Source organism: Lithobates pipiens, unplaced genomic scaffold, assembly GCF_037356315.1.
Source record: "Lithobates pipiens isolate NorthernLeopardFrog02 unplaced genomic scaffold, aLitPip1_a1.2 Scaffold_1, whole genome shotgun sequence".
NCBI lineage: Eukaryota > Metazoa > Chordata > Amphibia > Anura > Ranidae > Lithobates > Lithobates pipiens.
The window spans coordinates 14,325,150-14,347,191 of NW_027507685.1; the positions used below are offsets into that span (position 1 = coordinate 14,325,150).

A 22,042-nucleotide genomic window follows, 5' to 3' on the forward strand; every position below is an offset into this window, starting at 1 on the left:
AACAATCCGGCGGATAGTCAGGCGGACTTTCTAACGAACGGACTTGGCCACACACAGAAAGTCCGGCGTTTGCTAGCGCGATGATGTACAGCACGTACGACGGGACTAGAAAAAGGAAGTTCAATAGCCAGTAGCCAATAGCTTCCTTTTTCGTACTTGCTTCTGAGCATGCGTCATTCTTAGTCCGCCAGACTAGCATACTGACGAACGTATTGTCCACTGAAACCCAAGTCCGACGGGAAGATTGGAGTGCAAAAATACTTTCTTAGTCCGCCGGACTTCACGCTGGAAAAGTCCGCTGAAACCCACACACGATCGGATTGTCCGGTGAAATGGGTTTCATCGGACTAAGTACGCCAGACAATTCGATCGTGTGTAAGCGGCATTACTTTAAATCCGGCTACTCTTCTTCCTATAATTGATGAGGAAGACGCAACAAATGGTACTGATGTCGAATCAGAGAGTTTTTCTCATGATTGTATGGCTCGGATGGAGGTAGAAAGGGCCTCTGTCACATCAGCCTTTATCAGATTGTGACACACACTTTGTAGATTGTTCCAGATTTTACACTGATGATGGTCAGCCACACACGGTTTGCTGTAACCACTACAGACACCATTTTACATCAGGAAGCATTGACACCCCAGATGTCAGCACAGGAAGCGGAGTTGTGTGCTGTAGTCAAAGCATGTCATCTCCTAGAGAATCAAAGGGGAAACATTTACACTGACAGCAGATATGCATTTGGAATCGCTCAGAATTTTGGGCCAATTTGAAAAGCACGGAATTTCCTGACTAGTGCAGGGAAGCCAATGAGACATGCAAAACTCATAGAGCAGCTATTTGAGGCATTTCAGAAACAAGCAGAAGTTGCCATCTTGAAGGTAAAAGGGCATGCAAGGGGAAATGACATGACAGCCAGAGGAAACGCTTTAGCGGCCCAAGCGGCAAAGGATGCTGCCCTTATGGCATTTGGAGTCACACCCACTGTAGGGGTTGTCCAGGTAGCGGGGACAGATTCCCCTCATCAAGAGCAGTGGGATGTAGAAACTCTAATTCAGTTGCAGAACCAGGCCCCTGATGAAGAGAAGGATAAGTGGATCAAATGTAATGCTACCCAAAATCAGCAGGGCCTGTGGAGCGCTGACAACAGGTGGTGTCTACCCAGGAGTTTGTACCCAGTTTTAGCACAACTGGCACATGGCGCCAGTCATCTTGCTAAGGGCGCGATGTTGGCACTTACTGACTGCTATTGGATAGCACCTGGATTTAGTGCATTTGCAGCCAGGTTTTGTGCTTCATGTCTCACTTGTGCTCTGTACAATGCAGGGAGGCCTGTCCATGTTCCCTAAAAGCATTCTGCTAAGCCAGATTTCCCTTTCCAAAGAATTCAAATAGACTAAATTCAGTTGCCCAGAATAGGCACCTATGAGTACGCTTTAGCTTGTATTGACATGTTCTCAAGTTGGCCAGAGTGCTGGCCGGTAGCTAAAGCAAATGCAAAAACAACAGCAAAGAAAATTTTGAATGAAATAGTTTGTAAATATGGAGTTCCTGAAACTATTGAGTGACAGAGGAACCCATTTTACTGGGGAAGTAATGAAATAGGGAATGAAAGCCCTTCACATACAGAAAGCTTTCCATACACCTTATCATCCACAAAGTAGTGGTAAAGTTGAGAGACTTAATGGAATTTTGAAAAACAGATGTACAAAAATTAAAGCAGATACAGGAAAAGGATGGGTGGAAGCTTTGCCATTAGCCCTATATTCTGTACGAACTACCCCAAAAACAACCACATGGGCTGTCCCCCTATGATATTTTATTTGGAGGGCCACCCAAAACAGGGCTATATTTTCCCCAACAGTTGCAGGCTTCTCACTCTAGTCTGTTAGAATATGTTCAGATTTTGCAAAGAACTTTGAATAAAATACATGAAGGTGTTTATAAATCTATCCACGACCCAGATTCTGTTTCAGGTATTCACAGAATCCAACCAGGTGACTGGGTGGTGGTCAAGCGACATGTCAGAAAGCCGCTAGAACCAAAATTTGACGGACTACATTTGGTGCTTTTGACAACCGGGTCCGCTGTCAAGTAGGAAAGCCCACCTGGATTCACGCCAGTCACTGCAAGAAAATCCTGAAGTGATGATATCCTTCAAAAAAAATTATGATGTTGTTCCTTTTCTTTTTGCTGTTTGTGAGAACTGAGACATGGAAAAAATAACCCTATCATCCAAATGTTAAAATTGTATGCAACCCATAGCAACGCTAGTGACTGCTGGGTGTGTTCTCACTTACATCCCCAAACAGGAACAATACCCATGATAGCAATGCCTCTCAAAATCACTGATCTAAACAGGACCAGAATAAATGGCTCATATATAGTCTACACAGCTAATGAGCACAGATCAGTAACTTTGATGGTTTCAAAACAGACACTCCACAGACTTGTTTAAACATTACATGTCCGTTTAACACTGAATGTACACGGTTGGGCAATTCAGATTGCACCGGAGCAAACATTACAGTTTATGGAGGAAACCATGGTCAATATTATTATATCCCAGATCCAGAACTAAATAGAACCCTTTATAGTACAAATTGCTCACAGTTCCTAATATGTGAAAATATCGGTTACCTGAGATCTACCTGAGATGTTATTGCTTCCAGTTTTTTAGGCGCAGGCATACCGTCCATACGTAGAGGGTTATATTATATATGTGGAAATAAAGCTTACGCCTGGCTTCCTACTAATGTTGCAGGTACATGTTTTATTGGGAAGTTAGCACCTGCTTTTGCTGTTAGCAAAGATACAGTGCGACCAGATCAAAGTTCAGAATACCCTTTAGTGTTCAGAAGACAGCTGTTCACTGAAGGTGACATGGCATGGTCATGGTTCCCTTCCTGGACAGGATTGGGAATTGAAGCAATGAAAAGAATAAATAATTACACTAGAACTGTAGATAAGATTATTAACCTTACTACCACTGATACAGGTTTATTAAGTGAAGAAATGGCTCAGATTAAAAAAGTAGTATTAGAGCACAGATTAACGCTAAATCTTCTCACTGCAGCTCAAGGTGGGATGTGCAAGTTATTTTCGGACTGACTGTTGTATATACATTTCTGATAATGAGGACATTATTAAAGGGCATCTTGCTAAGATAAGAGAACTACAGAATAAGGCCAGAGATATTGCTAAAGATGGATGTAACCCCTTTAAGGGTTTAGGAGGTTTTGGTGACTTTTTATATGGCATAGCAACATGGTTACAGAAACTAGGCGCTTACATTGTGATGTTCCTATTTCTCATATTTGTTATTTACTTCCTCATCAGGCTATTCCTCTGTGTGACTACCCGCTGTACCAACAAATGGTCCACCAGCCCTGATGAACCTATTATTGTGAGAAAGTTAGGAGAGAGCTGAACAGGACGCTGTCTCTCTGCGCCAATGTAACATGAGTTACCAGCAATCGGCTGAATGTAACGCGGAGAAGAATGGTGTGAAATAAACAAAAGGAGGGAAATGACATGGACATTCACTGTACTGTTCATTTAAGCACAAGAGACTCCATTTTGTTCTCACTGTTGAAATGTGTTCTGTAACCTTCACCTAACACACAGACACATCTCCTACTAAACACTCTCTACTCCCCCCTCCCTTCTCAATGTTTTACTTTTGAAATTGTTCTATTCGCTAGCTTTTAATAATATATTTCTATTTGTTAGCTTTTAATAACATATTTCTATTTGTTAGTTTTTAATAACATCTCACACCACCCCTCTCTTATCTATGTATAAAATAACATCTAATAATAAACTTTGACACTGAATGGACATTTTAAACACAGTGATTGAGTCCTGTGAATCTGTTCCTGCAGCTGGAGTATTAACTTTGTTTGTCTGTTGTCTGTTTTAGATTTCCAATCAGAAATTAGTCATAACAACTACAACTGTTGTGCCCTGTGCCCTTAACCTGGCTAGAGGTGGAGCCAGCACTTTTGTGAACACCTGGGGTGCTGTTGCTAGCCTGGAGGGCAGGGCTACAAACAGGAAATGCTGCTGTTATAACTCGAACCGCAGAAACTTTTGGTGAACGGGAAATATAGTAACATGCAGATATGCATCCATGATGTCGATTGATGCCAGAAGTTCTCCTCCTAAAAGGGTAGAAACTACTGACCCGATTGTCTCACTGATTTCGATTTTTTAGATCTAGAATGGGTCTGACATCTCCATTTGGTTTTGGTAACATACAAAGATTTTAATAAAACCCCAAACCTTGCTGTTTTGTGGGGATCTGTATGATCACCCCTTGAGATAGTAATCGCTCTAGTGCTTGAAATGTTTGTACCCCAGCGTTACCGTGGAGATGACCCATCTGTTCTGAATTTTCTCTTGCCAGACTTCTGAAAACTGCAGAAGTCTTCCCCCCACCTTGGTGAGGGGGGTTGCCTCTTCAGGATGAGGCTTTAGGATTTTTCTTTGCAGGTTTCCGACCCCAGGACTTCTTTTTAGCCTGAGTCTGACGGTGTCGCCACTGCCTAGAGGCAGAAACCCCTGGTGCAGGAGAAAGAGCCCGTTTAAATGAAGGGCGTTTATACTTTCTTTTGACTGGCAAAGGAGTACTTTTCCCACTAGAAATTGGATATATTTGTCCAAATCTTCTCCAAATAGTGGCTCCCCATGAAAAGGGAACCCAGTTAGGAGGGTTTTACATGGTGCTTCGGCTGACCAATTTTTTAACCACAAGATTCTACGCATATGTACAAGTATAAGCATAAGGCAAGGCGCCTAGTGAATAGAATCTTTAATGGAATCTATAGCAAAGCATAATGCTTTTGGTAGTTCAGCCAGTTCCCGGGCTTGTTGTGCAGCAACTCTTTAATGGTCTGTCTAAATTGTTCCTTTAGGGATTGGCAGACGCCTATTGCAGGGACTGCAGGCTGAGAAACAGCACCTGCCAAGCAAAAAGTTGATTTTAACAGGGATTCCAACTTCTTATCTGTTGGATCCTTAAGCATTTGTGCGTTGTCTACAGGACAAGTTAGGCTTTTATTCACACTGGAAATCGCAGTGTCAACTGCTGGTACTTTCCATCTCTTGGTGAATTTCTCCTCCATGGGATAGAGAAGTGAAAATCTTTTAGGAGAGAGAAAATGCTTATCCAGGTGACCCCATTCCGCAAAAATAAGCTGTTCTAGTAATGCATGGACAGGAAACGCATGCAAAGGCTGAGAAGGTTTTAAGGAACCCAAGGAAGAAACCAAGCTTTCAGGAGACTCCGTTAGGGGCAGCATGAAATTGGAACGAACCATCTCTGTAAGAGTTTGTATCAGCAATTTCTCAGATTGTGAGGCTGAAAAAGGTTCATCTACCGTTGTTTTCTCCGTAAAGGAATCATCGGTTTGTTTTTCCTCCTGATCACCTGTGGGGAACACCTCATCCTGTGCCAACTGTTCCCCTAGCAAGGGTTCTGAAGTGGGGGAGGGGAATCTAGCACGCTTACTATCCATTTGAATGGAGAATGTGATTAAAGCCGCTAATCTGCCTTCCAGACCCTGCAGGGTGGAGACAAGGACATCTTCAGTCATGTACACAGGGGCTGAGATGTGAGAAACAGTTCCCCCATCAATTTGTTCCAATGGCTCACCCTGGCTTGCCATAATGGGTAATTTAGGCGAGGATGACAGCATGGAAATGTGGCTCGAGATCCTAGCGCCTGAGGGTGAAAGTACCTTTTTGGTCTTTGTGGTGTCTTTTTTAGCAGGCATAGCCCTAAGCACAAAAACAGAGGCACTATACAATTGCACTTAATCTTAATCGCTCAGGTAATTTTCGGGTCCCAATTGGGGGGGGGGGGGGGTTGGGGATCACATATATGTTACGTGAATCATCTTCCCTTACTCAAGATGGCCACGGTTAGAGCTAGTGGTGTTTTTAAAAGTGATTTCTCAGCACAATAAAGCATGGAGAGGTGGATAAATGGGGGAGTTGGCTTTGAGTAATAAAAATAAATGAAAGTGTTTATGTTTTGTGCTGTTCACATACAGTGTAGTTCTGCTTTAAGGCCCTGTTCAAATCAACTGTGGTACAGGGCTCTGTTTACGCAGGGTTTATATTGTTTGTACTCCTGTCCCCAGAACCCAATAACAGGCCAGATTCTAGGTATTACCTTGGGGAGATGCAGACTAAAATACTGCTATTACTGAGCAGTAAATGAGCAGCAAATTATATCACCTCATTCACCTGTGATGTATTTCAGCTATCTTGCAAACCTGGCCTGTTAGTGGGTCCTGAGGACAGGAACGGAGAACCACTGCTCTAGGAGAATATATGATTAGTGTTATATTTGCACAGGAACGTATCACACATCTGAAGGTTTCAGTCGACATATTAAAACAAGCTATTTCTTTGCTCCACTAATGATGCTTTCAGGCATGTAACTGTATATATGGAGCATGAGAAAAGCAAGATGTATGCTTAGAGGAAATAGACCCATTCCTAAAGTCGTACAATTATCCATCTTAGAACTGATAGACACCCCTGGAAAACATTTTAATTTTGCAGGGGAATGGTCAGTGTTTTACAGTGGGTTCAATGGTTATACTTAAATTATCTGATGGCCTAAGGAAGCCTTACCTATTTTTTTATTAAGGTGCCCCTCACTGTATTTCACTGTATGATATTATTTGTATGAATAATATTATAATACCCATGTGTGGGTCACCGTGCTTTTCAACCCTATGTTTGTACGTTGGTTATTTGTCTGTGACATTAAAACCAATAAAAAGATGTTTTAAAAAAAAAGATGTTTTTAAAAAAAAAGAAACAGGAAAAGGATGAAACAATTGAGAACTGAAACTTGAAGCATATGTTTTTTTTTTTTTTTGCTTTAGTTATCCATTAATTAACAAAAACATTGTTAACAATCTTGTTAATTTATGCAATTCCTTCACATTTTGCTTCAAAATAAAGAGAATCTACAGATTTACAAGAGTGGGGGTTGTCAATCAGGACCTGGCCACAGCTAGTCCTGTCCACTGTTTTCTGTATTTATATAACTGCCTCTGTTGTGTGAAACACTCCCATTGTGAACTGCAGTGAGCATGTTAGACACAATTGAAAGAGGATTTAGCTCACATTTGGGAAAGAAAAAGTGGAATTTTGACTTACCTGTAAATTCCATATCTTGGAGTACAGTACGAGGCACAAGCAGAGTATTCATAGACACTGGGTTGTAGGCTCGTACCGCCAGACAATTGGACACTGAGATGATTTTCGAGGACACGCCCCCTGGGAGGCTCCCCTATAAGCCTACCTGTAGGGTTTGTACCTATGAGTCCTCAGGTTTGTGAGTATGCATCTGTTTTTATCTTTCTAATAAACTAGCAATCAAGTAATGTTAATTCTAAAAAGAAGAAACACTCACCTCAGCTGAATTAAATACATCAGGCAAAAGGAAATTCAGTAATGCCCACAACTCATGGAGGTTGTTCTGCAAAGGGGTGCCTGTTAGTAATAGTCGGTTTGTTGTCTTAAACTCACGAACAATTTCAGATAGCTTTAAAAATAAAAGTGAGTAATTTACATGTGTGAGACCAGACATACAATTACATCAATTAAAACAGAAAAAAACATATTTTGGTATCTTATAACCTAGGCATATTGAAACAGAATTGTCTAAGATATAAGACAGGTGAATGTCACCACAGAGAATGTCCACCACTGCTGTGTCTTCGTGCACTGTAATTGCATAACATATTTACTGTAGTTATATATCATTTGTTAGAGAAGATGACTATTATTATTATAATACAGGATTTATATAGTGCCAACATTTTATGCAGTGCTTTACAATATAAAGGGGGACAGTACAATTACAATACAGTTCAACACAGAAGGAAAAGGAGGGCTCTGCTAATGGAGCTTATAATCTAAAGGGAGGGGAGGTGGTACAGAGGAAGTCACGAGACTGTGACGAAACCAGTAGGAGGAACTTGACCGGCTGACGAGAGAGGTACCAGGAAGTGTTGCAGAGCTGGCATAGGACAGGGGAACGCCATGAAAACCGGGGCTGCAGAACTGGACCACAGGTGACTATCACCCTTCAGCACTATAGCACTTTTAAAGGCGTTTTTTTATTTATTTGAAATGTGAGTTGTTTATATGTGGAGTTCTGTTTGCAATTAAAACTTTTTAAATATTATCAGACTATTGCATGCATCTGTCATTTCCCGCATGTGATGTATATGAGGAGAGTATATGAACATACCAGAAGAAAATAGTGGCCTCTGAGCTGGGTTATTATCAGAAGTAGGAGGTGGCCTGTGTTCCATACAAGTGTCCCATAAACCTGCATAGGATAAAGGAAGCAAAGGAGGATCTCTGCAGGCTATTGCTATCAATTACAGGCTTATTTTTTAAGCCCCTAAGGTGAGGGTACACTTGGTGGGGGTTGTGTGTGCACAACGCATGAAGACACAATTATCACATGGTTGATGTTAATACCGTATGGACTTTTGCTGTGTAGTTTAAACACTCATCAAGGATTAGTGAGAATAAACAAGTGCAGCGCTCACATAAAATCACATATCAATAGTGACCAACAAAATTAATAAAAATACAATCAAAACTTGTGTTACATATGATAATGTGACAATCATAAATCAGCCAAAAGTGTCAAAAAGGAATTCAATTGAAAAAGTCCCAAATCCTAGTCCAGAATAACTCCAGAAAGAAGACCGAAATGGTGAATCAGCTGGTGTAAAAATTATATATTCTGACAAGTGTTGTTCAATGGGTGAAAAATAGTTGATGATCCTCCACCATAGACATATAAAGAGGCTTACCGGAACGATTGGATACAGATGGGCATGTACCCACTAGGTCAATCAAGCTTACATAATGAAAATGTTCCACAACGACAGACTCCAAAGAAATCCCTTACAGAACTGTCAGAAACCATGAATCAGACTGAGACAGAAGTACAATTAAATCACACTTGTTTATTAAATAAAAATAAAAAGGTAAATATAGAAAGAGTAGTCAAAGCAAAGCCAGAGTCCAGTAAACGGATTGAGTAGTCAGCCAGTCCAGAGTTCAATAACCAGATCGGGTAATCAGCCAGGTCAGAAGTCAGGGATCCCAGTAGAGCAACAGCAAGCAGGATAAGGAGCCAGAAGGGATATCAACAATCCAGACTTTGAACAGAACCGCAGGAGATGGTTTCTTGTGATGTGACCAAGGACGAAGGCAGATATGAAGTGAGCTGGACAGCTTTAAGTAGGCAGGTCAGACGAGCTGGATGCTGGATGAGGAACAGCTGGCAACTGTGGAGAGAGATGGGAGCTGGCAATTAGCTGACAGCTGAGCAGCCAGCCCAGAGAAGGAAGGGCTAAGCCAGCCCTGACAACAACTCCGAATAGCATGTATTAAAGATTTAATTGCCAAGGAGGAAAAAGAATAAAAGGGCACATAGCGTAATTCTATTAAAAATACAGCTTTTTTTATTATGAAAGAAATAACACTCACATTTGTGATGAAAAATCAAGCGCTTTGCAAAGAGGCAGTAACAGTGGCATCAGCAATCCTTTCCAACGTGTTTCGTCCTATGGGACATCATCTGGGGTACTGATCCACTGTTTTTACTGCCTACATATATAGTAGTGGACTCCCCCATTGAATTATGGCTCCTGTGTAGCAGGCTTCTGGTCGGCACGTTAGTTTCACGTGTAAGGGCAACCTTTGGCCGCGATGCACCAATCAGGGATCTGTAATACATGCCGGTGATGTCAGAGTTGTTTCCAAACGAATGTCGTCGCCATTTTGGTCTATCCGGAAATTAGCTTAATTTTTTTGAGCCATAATTCAATTAGGGAGACCACTACTATATATATATATATATATATATATATATATATATATATATATATATAGACAGTAAAAACAGTGGATCAGTACCCCAGATGATGTCCCATAGAACGAAACGCGTCGGAAAGGATTGCTGATGCCACTGTTACTGCCTCTTTGTAAAGCGCTTGATTTTTCATCATAAATGTGAGTGTTATTCCTTTTACAATAAAAAAGCTGTATTTTTAATAGAATTACGCTATGTGCCCTTTTATTCTTTTTCCTCCTTGGCAATTAAATCTTTAATACATGCTATTCGAAGTTCTGTAAGGGATTTCTGGAGTCTGTCGTTGTGGAACATTGTCATTATCTAAGCTTGATTGACCCAGTAGGTACATGCCCATCTGTGTCCAATCATTTTTCACCCATTGAACACTTGTCAGAATATATAATTTTTTCACCGGTTGATTCACCATGTCTGTCTTCTTTCTGGAGTTATTCTGGACATTATTTATTAATAGTATTTGGGACTTTTTCAATATAATTCCTTTTTGACACTTTTGGCTGATTTATGATTGTATGTTATCATTATCATATGTAACGCAAGTTTTTTTGTATTTTTTTAAATTTTGTTGGTGACTGTTGATATGTGATCTTATATGAGCGCTGCACTTGTTTATTCTCACTGCATATTTTGCAACATTGATCCTTTGCTGTGCTGGCTGCTTGTGTACAACTTAAAGGGACAGCGCAATATATTTTGTATATATTGTTTACTCATCAAGGATTAACTGAAAGTCACCGAGCACAAGCACTTTATTTTCATATATATGGACTGTTGCTGTTTAGTTTAATAACCTCATTAAAAAATGAGTGCAATATCACGGAGCACTTTATTTATAGTGTTTATATGTTGTTATGTTATATATAGTGTTTATTGGATTCATATATTTATATTGTTACCATCTATATCAGCGCTGCACAGTGTGTTATGTATATTGCATTATCACAATCTGTGGAAGTGTCGGAAGTGCGGGCAGCTGAGTATATTTATATCTTCTGTGTTTATTTTCGGTTAATTTAGGCCTAGTGTGGCAGATCACAAGGTTTTACCTATTGAGGTGGTACAGAAGGTAATCGCTGCAGGGGATGATCTGTGAACATGGAAAATGTCTGCCTGAATCTAAAAGATGACTTACCAAGCACAACATCAAGGGCTTTATTTAGAGAAAAAAAAAACGCAGCTGTTTATCCATCAAAACTGCATGCAAATTAACCACTTCCTGCCCCACCACTATAGTGTGTATATATATATATATATATATATATATATATATATATATACATACGCAAACAGTTGTGCTCAAAAGTTTGCATACCCTGGCAGAAATTGTGAAATGTTGGCATTAATATTGAAAATATCATGCCAAAAACTGTCTTTTTATTTAAGGATAGTGATCACATGAAGCCATTTATTATCACATAGTTTTTTGGATCCTTTTTGAATCATAATGATAACTGAAATCACCCAAATGGCCCTGATGAAAAGTTTACATACCCTAGAATGTTTGGCCTTGGTACAGACACAGAAGGTGGGACAAACAGGTTAAAATTAACCACTTAAGGACCAAGCCTTTTTCTGAGATTTTTTGTAAAAACAGTTTTTTTCTTGCTAGGAAATTACTTAGAACCCCCAAACATTATATATTTTTTTCTAACACATTAGAGAATAAAATGGCTGTTGTTGCAAAACTTTCTGCCACACTGTATTTCCACAGCGGTCTTACAAGTGCACTTTTTTGGGGAAAAAATTCACGTTTTCTAATAAAAAATAAGACAACAGTAAAGTTAGCACATTTTTTTTTTTTTTTTAAATATTGTGAAAGATAATGTTACGCTGAGTAAATTCATACCCAACATGTCACGCTTCAAAATGTTACCCTCAAAAATCTCCATAGGCAACGTTCAAAAAATTCTACAGGTTGCATCTTTTGAGTTACAGAGAAGGTATAGGGCTAGAATTATTGCTCTCGCTCTAGCGATTGCGGTGATACCTCACATGTGTGGTTTGGACACCGTTTTGATGTGCGGGCGCTATATATATTTATATATAGCCAGAAGAGAGCCTCTTTTTTCCGGGAGGATGTATCCATCTGTGTTATTAATAAATAAGCAATTTAAATACCAAATTAATATAAACCACATATTAGCAGGAAACAAACCTTTGATTTTTCATTCTTTATCCTGTGAGCTTCATCAATGACCAAGTACCTCCAGTTGAACTTTTTAAAAACAGCTTTTTCCCGTATGACCATTTCATAAGATGTAACACAGACATCCCATTCTCCAGGCATCATGACATCTCGTATAAAAGCACCCTAAATCACACAAGAAAACCAACCAATTTTGAAATAAAAAGCTCTTGAAATCACTAAAATAACACATTTATAGTTAGCAACTGTACATTATCATTAGCTTCCAGGCACACAACTGAATACACAGCTGAAAAAAAATAAATGTAGACTATGCCAACTGCCAGAAGAATTTTTTTTGCCAACAGGGACCAATAGAATTCTGTTTCCCTTTTCCCAGTATTCTTAGCTCAGCATATATTTTCAGTATGCCTCAATGATGGGATGAATGAATCCCATATACATGCGTTGGAATTGTGTGATCCTGGGCAATCAAAATGGGGAAAAATCCTGAATGCATAAGAAGTCGAGGAGAAAATGTCAAGGGAGCTTGCTGATATCAAATAGCTGGAGTGGAGGTAAATATTGGAGCCCTTGGTTCAAATTTGATTGCAGTCTGCACAGACATCCAGATCCAGGCTGGACATGAAATACAGTACAATGTATTGTTTCCACATTCCTTTCTCTGTTTTATAATAATCTACCTTTGCTTCAGCAATCTGAAGGTGCTCGCAAGATTACATCTGAATTTTTGCGGGAGACTTCAAGCCAAGATTTTATAGTTACATAGTTACATAGTAGGTAAGGTTGAATACAATAGTCCATCCAGTTCAACCTGTGTAAGTGTACGTGTGTCAGTGTAACTAATCATTTCCCAAATCCTTGTATGTTGTGTCCTTTAACCAATTCAGCCCCAGAAGGATTTACCCCCTTCTTGACCAAGCCCTTTTTTGCGATACGGCACTGAGTCGCTTTAACTGACAATTGTGCGGTCGTGCGACGTGGCACCCAAACAAAATTGAAGTCCTTTTTTTCCCATAAATAGAACTTTCTTCTGGTGGTATTTGATCACCTCTGCGATTTTTATTTTTTGCGCCATAAACAAAAAAAGAGCGACAATTTTGAAAAAAAAGCTAAAAAATTTATTTTTTGCTATAATAAATATCCCAAAATATATATATATATAAAAAAAAATCTTCCTCAGTTTAGGCCAATAGGTATTCTTCTACATATTTTTGGTAAAAAAAATAAAAAAATAAAACAATATCGCAATAAGCGTATATTGATTGATTTGCGCAAAAGTTATTGCATCTACAAAATAGGGGATAGATTTATGGCATTTTTGTTATTCTTTTTTTTTTTTTTAATAGTAATGGCAGAGAACTGCAATTTTTATCGTGACTGCGACATTTGTCTGTGGACAGATCGGACACTGTGTAAATGTCATTGGCAGGGAAGGGGTTAAACACTAGGGGCGATCAAGGGGTTAAGTGTGTTCCCTCAGTGTTTTCTAATTGTAGAGGGGGTGGGCTCACTAGAACATGACAGAGATCACTGCTCCCAATCACTGGGAGCAGTAGATCCCTGTCATGTTGCTAGGCAGAACAGGGAAATGCCTTGTTTACATTTCTCTGTTCTGATGACAGAGTGACGGTTACGCCGCTTTGCACACCCGTGCCACTTTACTGACCTATATCGGCGTGAAACGGTCGGCAAGTGGTTAGGCTGCACATCCAAGAGTCTTTTAAATATATCTACCCGCTGCCACCACCGATCGTGGAAGAGAGTTCCACAGCCTTATTGTCTTGACAGTGAAAAAACCCCTGCGCAGTTTAAGGTTAAACCGCTTCTCCTCCAATCTCATTGTGTGGCTCTGTGTCCTCTTACACTCCCTGAGACTGAATAGTTTTTCCTATGGTGGGATCACCATTGAGGTATTTGTAAATCTCTATCATATGCCCTCTCAAGCAAAGCTTCTCCAGCGAGAATAAATTTAGTGCTTGTAGTCATTTCTCGTTATTCTCTTACTCCATCCTTGATTCCCCCCATTGGTTCTCCCCCTAGTGAGTAGTTTGCATTTATGTTTTTTGCCCCCAAGTGCATTACTTTACATTTATCCACATTAAACCTCATTTGCCATGTAGTTGCTGTTGTGATATGGCTGAACCCGAGTGACTCCATCTTTGTAAGTTCATATGAGATTAACTTGGGTAACTTTGCTAGTTAGCTTAAACTCTGTATCTGCAGACATAGGCAGTTTTTCTGTGGACATGCACATAAGAGAATATAGCTTGCATAGGCAGTTTTGTTCTGTGCTGTCTAAATAAAGAAATTGTGTCACAATATGTCTGAGCCACATATCCCATGACTGTGATTCAGAAGCAGATGACATGAGTAATGATATGTAATGATATGTAATGATGATGTGTAATGTACGCCTCTGTATTAACCACACCCATGTTCTATACAATGATTGGCTGATAAGGGTGCATATAAAACGCCGCCCCCCCTCTCCCTAGGTGTAAAAAAAAAAAAAAGTTTAAAAAACTTAGAGGCGGTGGCCCGGTCTTCTTCTGCTGCCGCCGCCGCCGCCCGTTCTTCTTCTTCTTCTTCCTCTCCTTCTTCTCCAGGAGATGTTGCCTCGACGATCTCCCTGGCCGGAATGCCAGGGACGCGCTGCGCTGCCACTTTTATAGAAGAACAATGGGGCGGTGTCACATGGGTTGATGTCACATGGGTTGGTCACATGGGTTGATGTCACATGGCGGCGGCGGCGGCAGCAGAAGAAGACCGGGCCACCGCCTCTAAAAGAGCTATAAGAAGGCGCGGTGGCCCGGCAGAAGAACCGAAGAGGGGGACAAGACCCCCGAAGTCGGGAGAAGAGGCCGGCGGCGGGGAGGAAGAAAGCCGGACTCCTCCGCTAGCAAAAGAGCTACAAGAAGATAGCGGAGGAGTCCGGCGAGAAGACCCCCGAAGACGGAAGACCCCCGGAGCTGTGCAATAAAAAATTTTAACCCTGTGTTGTGTTTTTTTTTGTACTTTTTTTCACAGGTGAATGGGTAGGGGTACATTGTACCCCATACTCATTCACATAGGGTGGGGGGCCGGTATCCGGGGCCCCCTTATTAAAGGGGGCTCCCGGATTCCGATAAGCCCCCCGCCCGCAGACCCCGACAACCAACGGCCAGGGTTGTCGGGAAGAGGCCCTTGTCCTCATCAACATGGGGACAAGGTGCTTTGGGGTGGGGGGGCCGCACGCCCCCCCCTCCCCCAAGGCACCCCCCCCATGTTGAGGGCACGCGGCCTGGTACGGCTCAGGAGGGGGGGGGCCGCCCGCTCGTCCCCACCCCCTTTCCTGGCCGGCCGGGTAGCGTGCTCGGATAAGGGTCTGGTGTGGATCTGGGGGGGACCCCACGCCGTTTTTTCGGCGTAGGGGGTTCCCCTTGGAATCCATACCAGACCTAAGGGCCTGGTATGCTCTGGGAGGGGGAACCCACGTCAATTTTTTTCCGATTACATAAGGGGCGTGTTTTATGAGAAGTGGGAGGGGCCAAAATGGTGGGCGGGGTCATGATGGGCGGGGTCTGGCGCCCCCCCATCCAAAAACTTCACCAGCCGCCACTGGTAATTGCGTTAGTTATACCTCTAGCTGGTCTTTGTCAAGTATATAGAAATACCATTTTAATCACAACAGTTGCCCACTCTATTAATTTGTTCAGGTCTTTCTGTCAAATTTCTATATCCTGATGTGAAGTTATTGCCCTGCTTATTTTTATGCTGTCCGAAAAACGGAATTGAGATATTTATCCCATCCTCTATATCAGGGGTCTCAAACTGACCCTCCAGCTGTTGCGAAACTACAAGTCCCATGAAGCATTGGAAGGCTGACAGTTACAATGCAAGTATGACTCCCCACAGGCAGAGGCATGATGGGACTTGTAGTTTCACAACAGCTGGAGGGTCGCCAGTTTGAGACCCCTGCTCTATCTCATTTATGAATAAATTGAATAGAATTGGTCCCAAGACAGAACCTTGGGGTACCCCACTTACCACTAAAGACCAGTCTGAGTACACATTATTTATCACCACCTTTTGGACACCCCCCTGTAACCAGTTTTTTACCCAAGAACAAACCGTATAGTCCATGCCCTCAGACCTCATCTTGTAAATTAAGCGGTATTAAATGCTTTTGCAAAATCTAGATACACTAAATCCACAGGCCTTTCCCTGTCTAGATGGCAGCTCACTTCCTTGTAGAATGTTAGCGGGTTGGTCTGGCAGGAACAAACATTCGTAAACGCATGCTTATTACTAGTAATGATACTTTTTTCTTCAGAATTTTTTTTTATATAGTCCCTTATCATCCCCTCCAATAATTTACCTCATATTGATGTTAGGCTGACTGGCCTGTAGTTTCCAGGGATTTGTCTCTGCCCTTATTTGAATATTGGTACCACATTGGCTTTTCTCCAATCAGCTGGTACAACTCCTGTCAGTATGCTGTCCGCAAAGATTAGGAACAATAGTCTGAAAATAACCTGAGTTCTCTGAGGACTCTCGGGTGTAAGCCATCCGGTCCTGGTGATTTATTTGTATTAAGTCTTCCCATCACTCAGGCCTCTGTTAGCCACAAGGGTATGCCCTGTGATGTGTCATTAATAGTACTGTCGCAGTCGGTATACCCCTCCTTTTCCTGCATAAAAACAGAGGAGAAGAAGGCATTTAGCCTTCTCTGTGTCATCTGTAATCATCCTGACCTTGCCTTTTTACTGTTATTATATTCAAAAAATGTATTTGAATTTTTTTTTCTATCTTCCGCTATGTCTCTCATAGTCTTTTTTCAGCCATCTTTATTGCATTCTTACATTTCTTATTGCATTCCTTGTAGTGTTGGAATGCTGACAATGACCCATCCCCTTTATATTTTTTAAAGGCCATTTCTTTCTCTTTAATAAGGCTTTTTACATTACAGTTTAGCCACCCAGGTTTAATCTTTGCTCTTCTATATTTATTGCCCATTGGAATGCACTGTGTGATACCTTTGTTTAATATGCTTCTAAAGCATTCCAATTTTTCTTCCGTGTTCAATGTTTCTAGGATCTGGTCCCAATTGATGTCATATAGCAGTGACTGCAGTTTAGAAAAATTGGTTTGTTTGAAATCCAGTGTTCTTGTACTACCCTCGTGCTTCCTTTTTCTATGATTTAAGCTAAATGTGATCATCCTATGATCACTAGATCCCAAGTTGTCCTGTATTTCCACATCTGAGACATTACAGGATCCTTGGACAGGTAAGTGTCCTTATATTAAAAGTCAGAAGCTACATTGTTTGGGGAAGATGTCAAACTGTGCCCCCCTTTCGGGATTAGGGTGGTGTTTAGGATAGAAGGTAGGAGCTGTGAGCCGCTGCTTGAGAGGTGCATGGCACGAATACTGTATACTAAAATTACTGAAATAGGTTGGGGGAAAATGGGTAGTAGGGAAGTTCTGGAGGCTGTAAAAGGTGAGTATAATGGAGTGGAGTTTGAACTCATATGTGCTGTCATCTGGGAGGTAAAGTAGTTGGCAGAGACTGAAGGCACAGTTACTAGGGAGGGAGGTGGGTGAGAGGTGTTAAAGTGACTTTCATGTTACCTTAAGGTTTTGATATAACAAGTTGGATCTCTTATTAGTGAAATACTTAAAAATTAGCTTAAATTATACCTAAAGGCAAAACTATTTTTTTAGCTTTGGATAGAGTAGAGAGGGATCAGAACCCCTCTCAGGTTTGTATTGTTGTCTTTGCTCCTGTTACAAAGATTCACCCTCTCTATTATGCAGGCCATACATGAATCAAATTCCAAACAAAGTTTCTTTTGAAAATCTGAAATTTTGTGTGTTTTGTGTTTCAGAGGTGCAACCAGGGCCGCTGATAGGGCAGTACAACCAGCCCTGTTGTACCGGGCCTGGCCAGCAGGGGGGGCCCGAGCAGCTTTTAACTTCTAGCTAAAAAAAAAAAAAAAAAAAAAAAAACGAAATAACTATATTAACCTGCACCCACTTGATTACTAACATATATAAGGAATATATATTCATTTCCTGGGCCCCATCAGGTTACCAGAGGGGCCCAGGAGGTGAAAGCAGAAGAGGGACTTTTTTTCTATTTTCGGGTGCAGGGATACAATGCTGTGCCGCATGCTGTTCTCAGTATACCTGCACAAACTAAAGTTCTTCCTGCTCACTGTATGCCTCTCCGGCGGATGGATATTACTGTTATACGGCTCCCTTCATCCAGTAAGTGCTGCAGCTTGAGGGATTTATCACTGGGACGGCTGAGACAGACAGAGCAGCAGGAGTAATCTGGACAATGGCAGTGGTGCACAGGCAAGCAGTCCCCTGCACACACACACACACACTGACAGGTCACACTATTGTAGCATGTGCAGTCCCTAGACTCTGTGTGCTCATGGTTATTATCATTATGATGATCAGGGCACAGTAGGTGCTGTATGGCTCTGTCAGTGTAACATGACTGTGTGGTGCTGACTTTCCTGATACATGGCTGTACTGTGTGTTAAAGACTATAACTCAGCACAGCCATAACAAAGTCAGCATCACACAGTCATGTTACACTGACAGAGCCACACAGCACCTGCTGTGCTCTGATCATCATAATGATAATGACCATGAGCACATAGTGAGATGCTACTTTTACACATGTGATGGGGGAAGGGACAGTAAAAATACATAGCCAAGCTGCATTTTTACCACCCCCAAACCACTCTCCTTTCATAACCTTTCACCCAAGCTTTGCAATTAGGTCCTTTTTCATGCAGACCTGATTGAAAGCTCCGTATGAAGACACAAACTGAATGGGCACAGATGTCAAAACACTGACATCTCTCCCATTCAGATGCAGTTATGATTGGTGGGGCGCTGTAAATGTTAAATGTTCCAGCTCCTGCCTCCTGCCCTGACAGCGTGGAGGCAGGGGTGGGGTTATGGGCGGAGCCAGGATGGGTTGTGGGCGGGGTCAATGGGGCCCCGTCAGGTAGGCTGTATGGGGCCCCATGATTTCTAACAGCGGCCCTGGGTGCAACCAATGATTTCGAAATTTGACCAACCAAGCCTTCAGTTTCATCTCATTTTGCTACAGCAAAAAAAAAAAAAAATTGTGTCTGGAAATGTATTTTTCTTCTTTCTGGGAATTTTTTTTCTTGCACCCATGTGCATTTCTTTTTCGATTATATTTCTTACACAATCATTCCTTTTTCCAAAGATTTCCAGCATGCTCAATCACGCAAATTTGATGGTCCCACGAAAATTGGCTGTTGCTGCAGCCCACTAATGGTGCAAAATTCAAACTAAGATTCTTAGATAAGATTTTCAAAAGAAAATTCATTCAAAATTCGACCCATGTATGGACGGCCTTAGTCTTGTTTACCGTTATGACTGGGCGTGAAAATGAGAAAATTAGTTGTCAGGAGAACCAGAACACAGGGGAAATATTTGAATGGAGACCCTGGTGATGACCTCTTACTTGCCTTTGGGACAGGAAATGAAGGAAAATCTCCCCAATGAGACGCAGGTGGTAAAAAACAAAACAGAATGATAAAAGAGTTTTTCTCTCTATATTTTGTAACATTTATGTGAGCGAATCTAACAATAAACAATACTACTTACAATAAAGTACAAGTCAGACTCAGCTCTCCAGAGACCGAGGATATAAATCCATGGAGTCCATAAACTCCTTAGAGGGATGAAAAAGGAATGTGGAGCCCTGCCACATCTGGTAAACAGTTCTGGGAAGAATCCCTCAGCGAGATATGCAAAAGAAACAGCAGCAGGGTGCAGGATTTAATGTAGACACCGCTGGCCATTCATCCCTTTGGCGGGTTTTCTCCCATGCACAGTAGCTGCTGGTGTGGTAAACTTCATTACTGCTCTGTGTTCTGTTTCCACCACTCATTGCCTCTGGATCCAAAGTTAAGCTTCTTACATGTAAGTGTGCCTTTTACAATAAAGTGATACTCTTATGATACATGAATTCTGCAGCCTGCTGTTGCTTCTTTTGCATGCGAATGAATCTCTTGGAGAAATTATATAAGCTTTCTTACCCGTTGATCTTTGTCACCAATTAAACACACTGCACAAAGAGATGGCACCCAGCGTTTAAATTCATTCATCCAGTTATGAAGCGTAGATTTTGGTACCAAAACCATATGAGGACCTGGAATGTTCCGGTAGTGCTTAAGGTAACCCAGTAAAGCAATTGTCTGCAGGGTTTTTCCCAACCCCTATAAAGAAAACAGTTTGAAAAAATACCTTCAAAATACTAGAAATATACATAGCAATATAGTAAGTCAATGCATAAAGCTCTTGGTTATGCACAGATAGAAATCTAACAAGACTATGTTACTGAAACAGAAAAAATACATGGAAGTAACAGTGTAGTGTCTCAACATGAACTAAAGTGCAACCGCTCACTATAATCAGGAACTGTCAGTTTTAGCATATATAATGAGAAAGCATTCAGGTCATAGATGTGCATGGGGACATGCACACCTTAGCATTGTGAACCGTTTCAAAAGAACAGTGCATTCTCTGTTTATCTCTACTTAAAAGGTGTACACAGAGGAAAGCTTTCACCAAACCAGCAGCACAATGAAAACGGAGTTTGCCAGATTTGACCGGCAGTATTTCATAATTTGTCTTCATTTATCTTAATTTGTCATTCTCCATTTGTCTTTATTCATCACTCTTGACAGAAAGTAACTAGATATAACTGACATGAGACCTATGTGGTTTATATTTTCCTAATCTTATACTTTGCCTGCAACAGGTACTCAGAGAAATGAGATAGTATTTAGTATAACCAGTAGATTAGGTAAAAACACTTTCCCGGTGCACTTTTGGTTGAAGAAGATTTATTGTACATTAAGAACCCTACTCCTAAATGTGAAGGGGCCTATTCAAATCTCTCTTATACACAGGGTGAACTTCTATGTTTATGTCAAAGCAAGAAGTAATATGCGAAGATGAAGATGTGATTTTTGACATTTTAATTGCATGTCTTTATATATTTGCGTATCTTAAAAAGGTATTGATTTATGTTTCATGAGTGTCTATATCCTGTTGACTTAATATGTTTGATAAAAACTTTTTGGTACAATACTTATAGAGTTTTCTTTAATTTTAGATAGTAAGTGATCCAAGGACCAAAAAATAGGATTTTTAAAACAGCTTACCTGTAAAATCCTTTTCTTTGATGTACATCAGGGGCCATAGTAATAACTATGTAGGTTATCTCGGACTATCAGGTGCTGGACACTGGCACGACCCTTAAGGCATGAACTTCCCCCATATAACCCCTCCCATTACTGGGTGTCCTCAGTTTTGTAGCTAAGCAATCAAAGTGTATAAGAAGAAGAAGGGAGGGACCTCTGTGTCCCCTGATGTACATCAAAGAAAAGGATTTTACAGTTAAGCTGTTTTAAAAATCCTATTTTCTTTTCTTACATCAGGGGACACAGCGCCATAGTAATAACTATGTGGGATGTCCCATAGCAATGACAACTGAAGCGGGGGGAGACAGAATCAAGGAAACAGGAGGCCAGAGGACTCATACTGCAGCCTGCAGTATATGCTGTGCCCAAAGGCAATCTCCTCATGACCTTTAGACTCGATTTAAAAAAAAAAAATCGGATAAACGTCTTAACCAGAGACCAATGTTGCGGTCTTACAGATCTGAGCCATAGAGGCCTGATGATGCATCACCCAAGAGGCACTAATCGCCCTGGATGAGTGTGCTCTTAATATGAGAAGGAAGAATTTTCTTCTTTAAGCTGAAGCTTGATCAATCACTTGACAAACCCATTTGGAAAATAGTGGATCTTGACGTTGCCTGTCCATATCTTGGACCCTCTGGCAGTACAAACAAAACCTGTGTTTTGCGAACCTGAGCGGTTGCCCTTAAATACATTCTGATCGCTCTTACTACATCAAGAGACTGT

The 22,042-nt window shown here is 41.1% G+C and overlaps 1 protein-coding gene across 1 annotated transcript in view; it reads right to left on the reverse strand.

Moving 5' to 3' along the window:
• SMARCA1 (SNF2 related chromatin remodeling ATPase 1) overlaps positions 1–22,042 on the reverse strand; it is a 264,681-nt gene that overhangs the window by 196,084 nt on the left and 46,555 nt on the right. The window contains exons 6-8 of the mRNA XM_077478748.1: positions 20,147–20,326; positions 12,081–12,236; positions 7,439–7,570 (exon numbers count right to left, since the gene is read on the reverse strand). Of these exons, the coding sequence (XP_077334874.1) occupies positions 7,439–7,570; positions 12,081–12,236; positions 20,147–20,326 (468 nt within the window). The remainder of the gene's footprint in view (positions 1–7,438; positions 7,571–12,080; positions 12,237–20,146; positions 20,327–22,042) is intronic.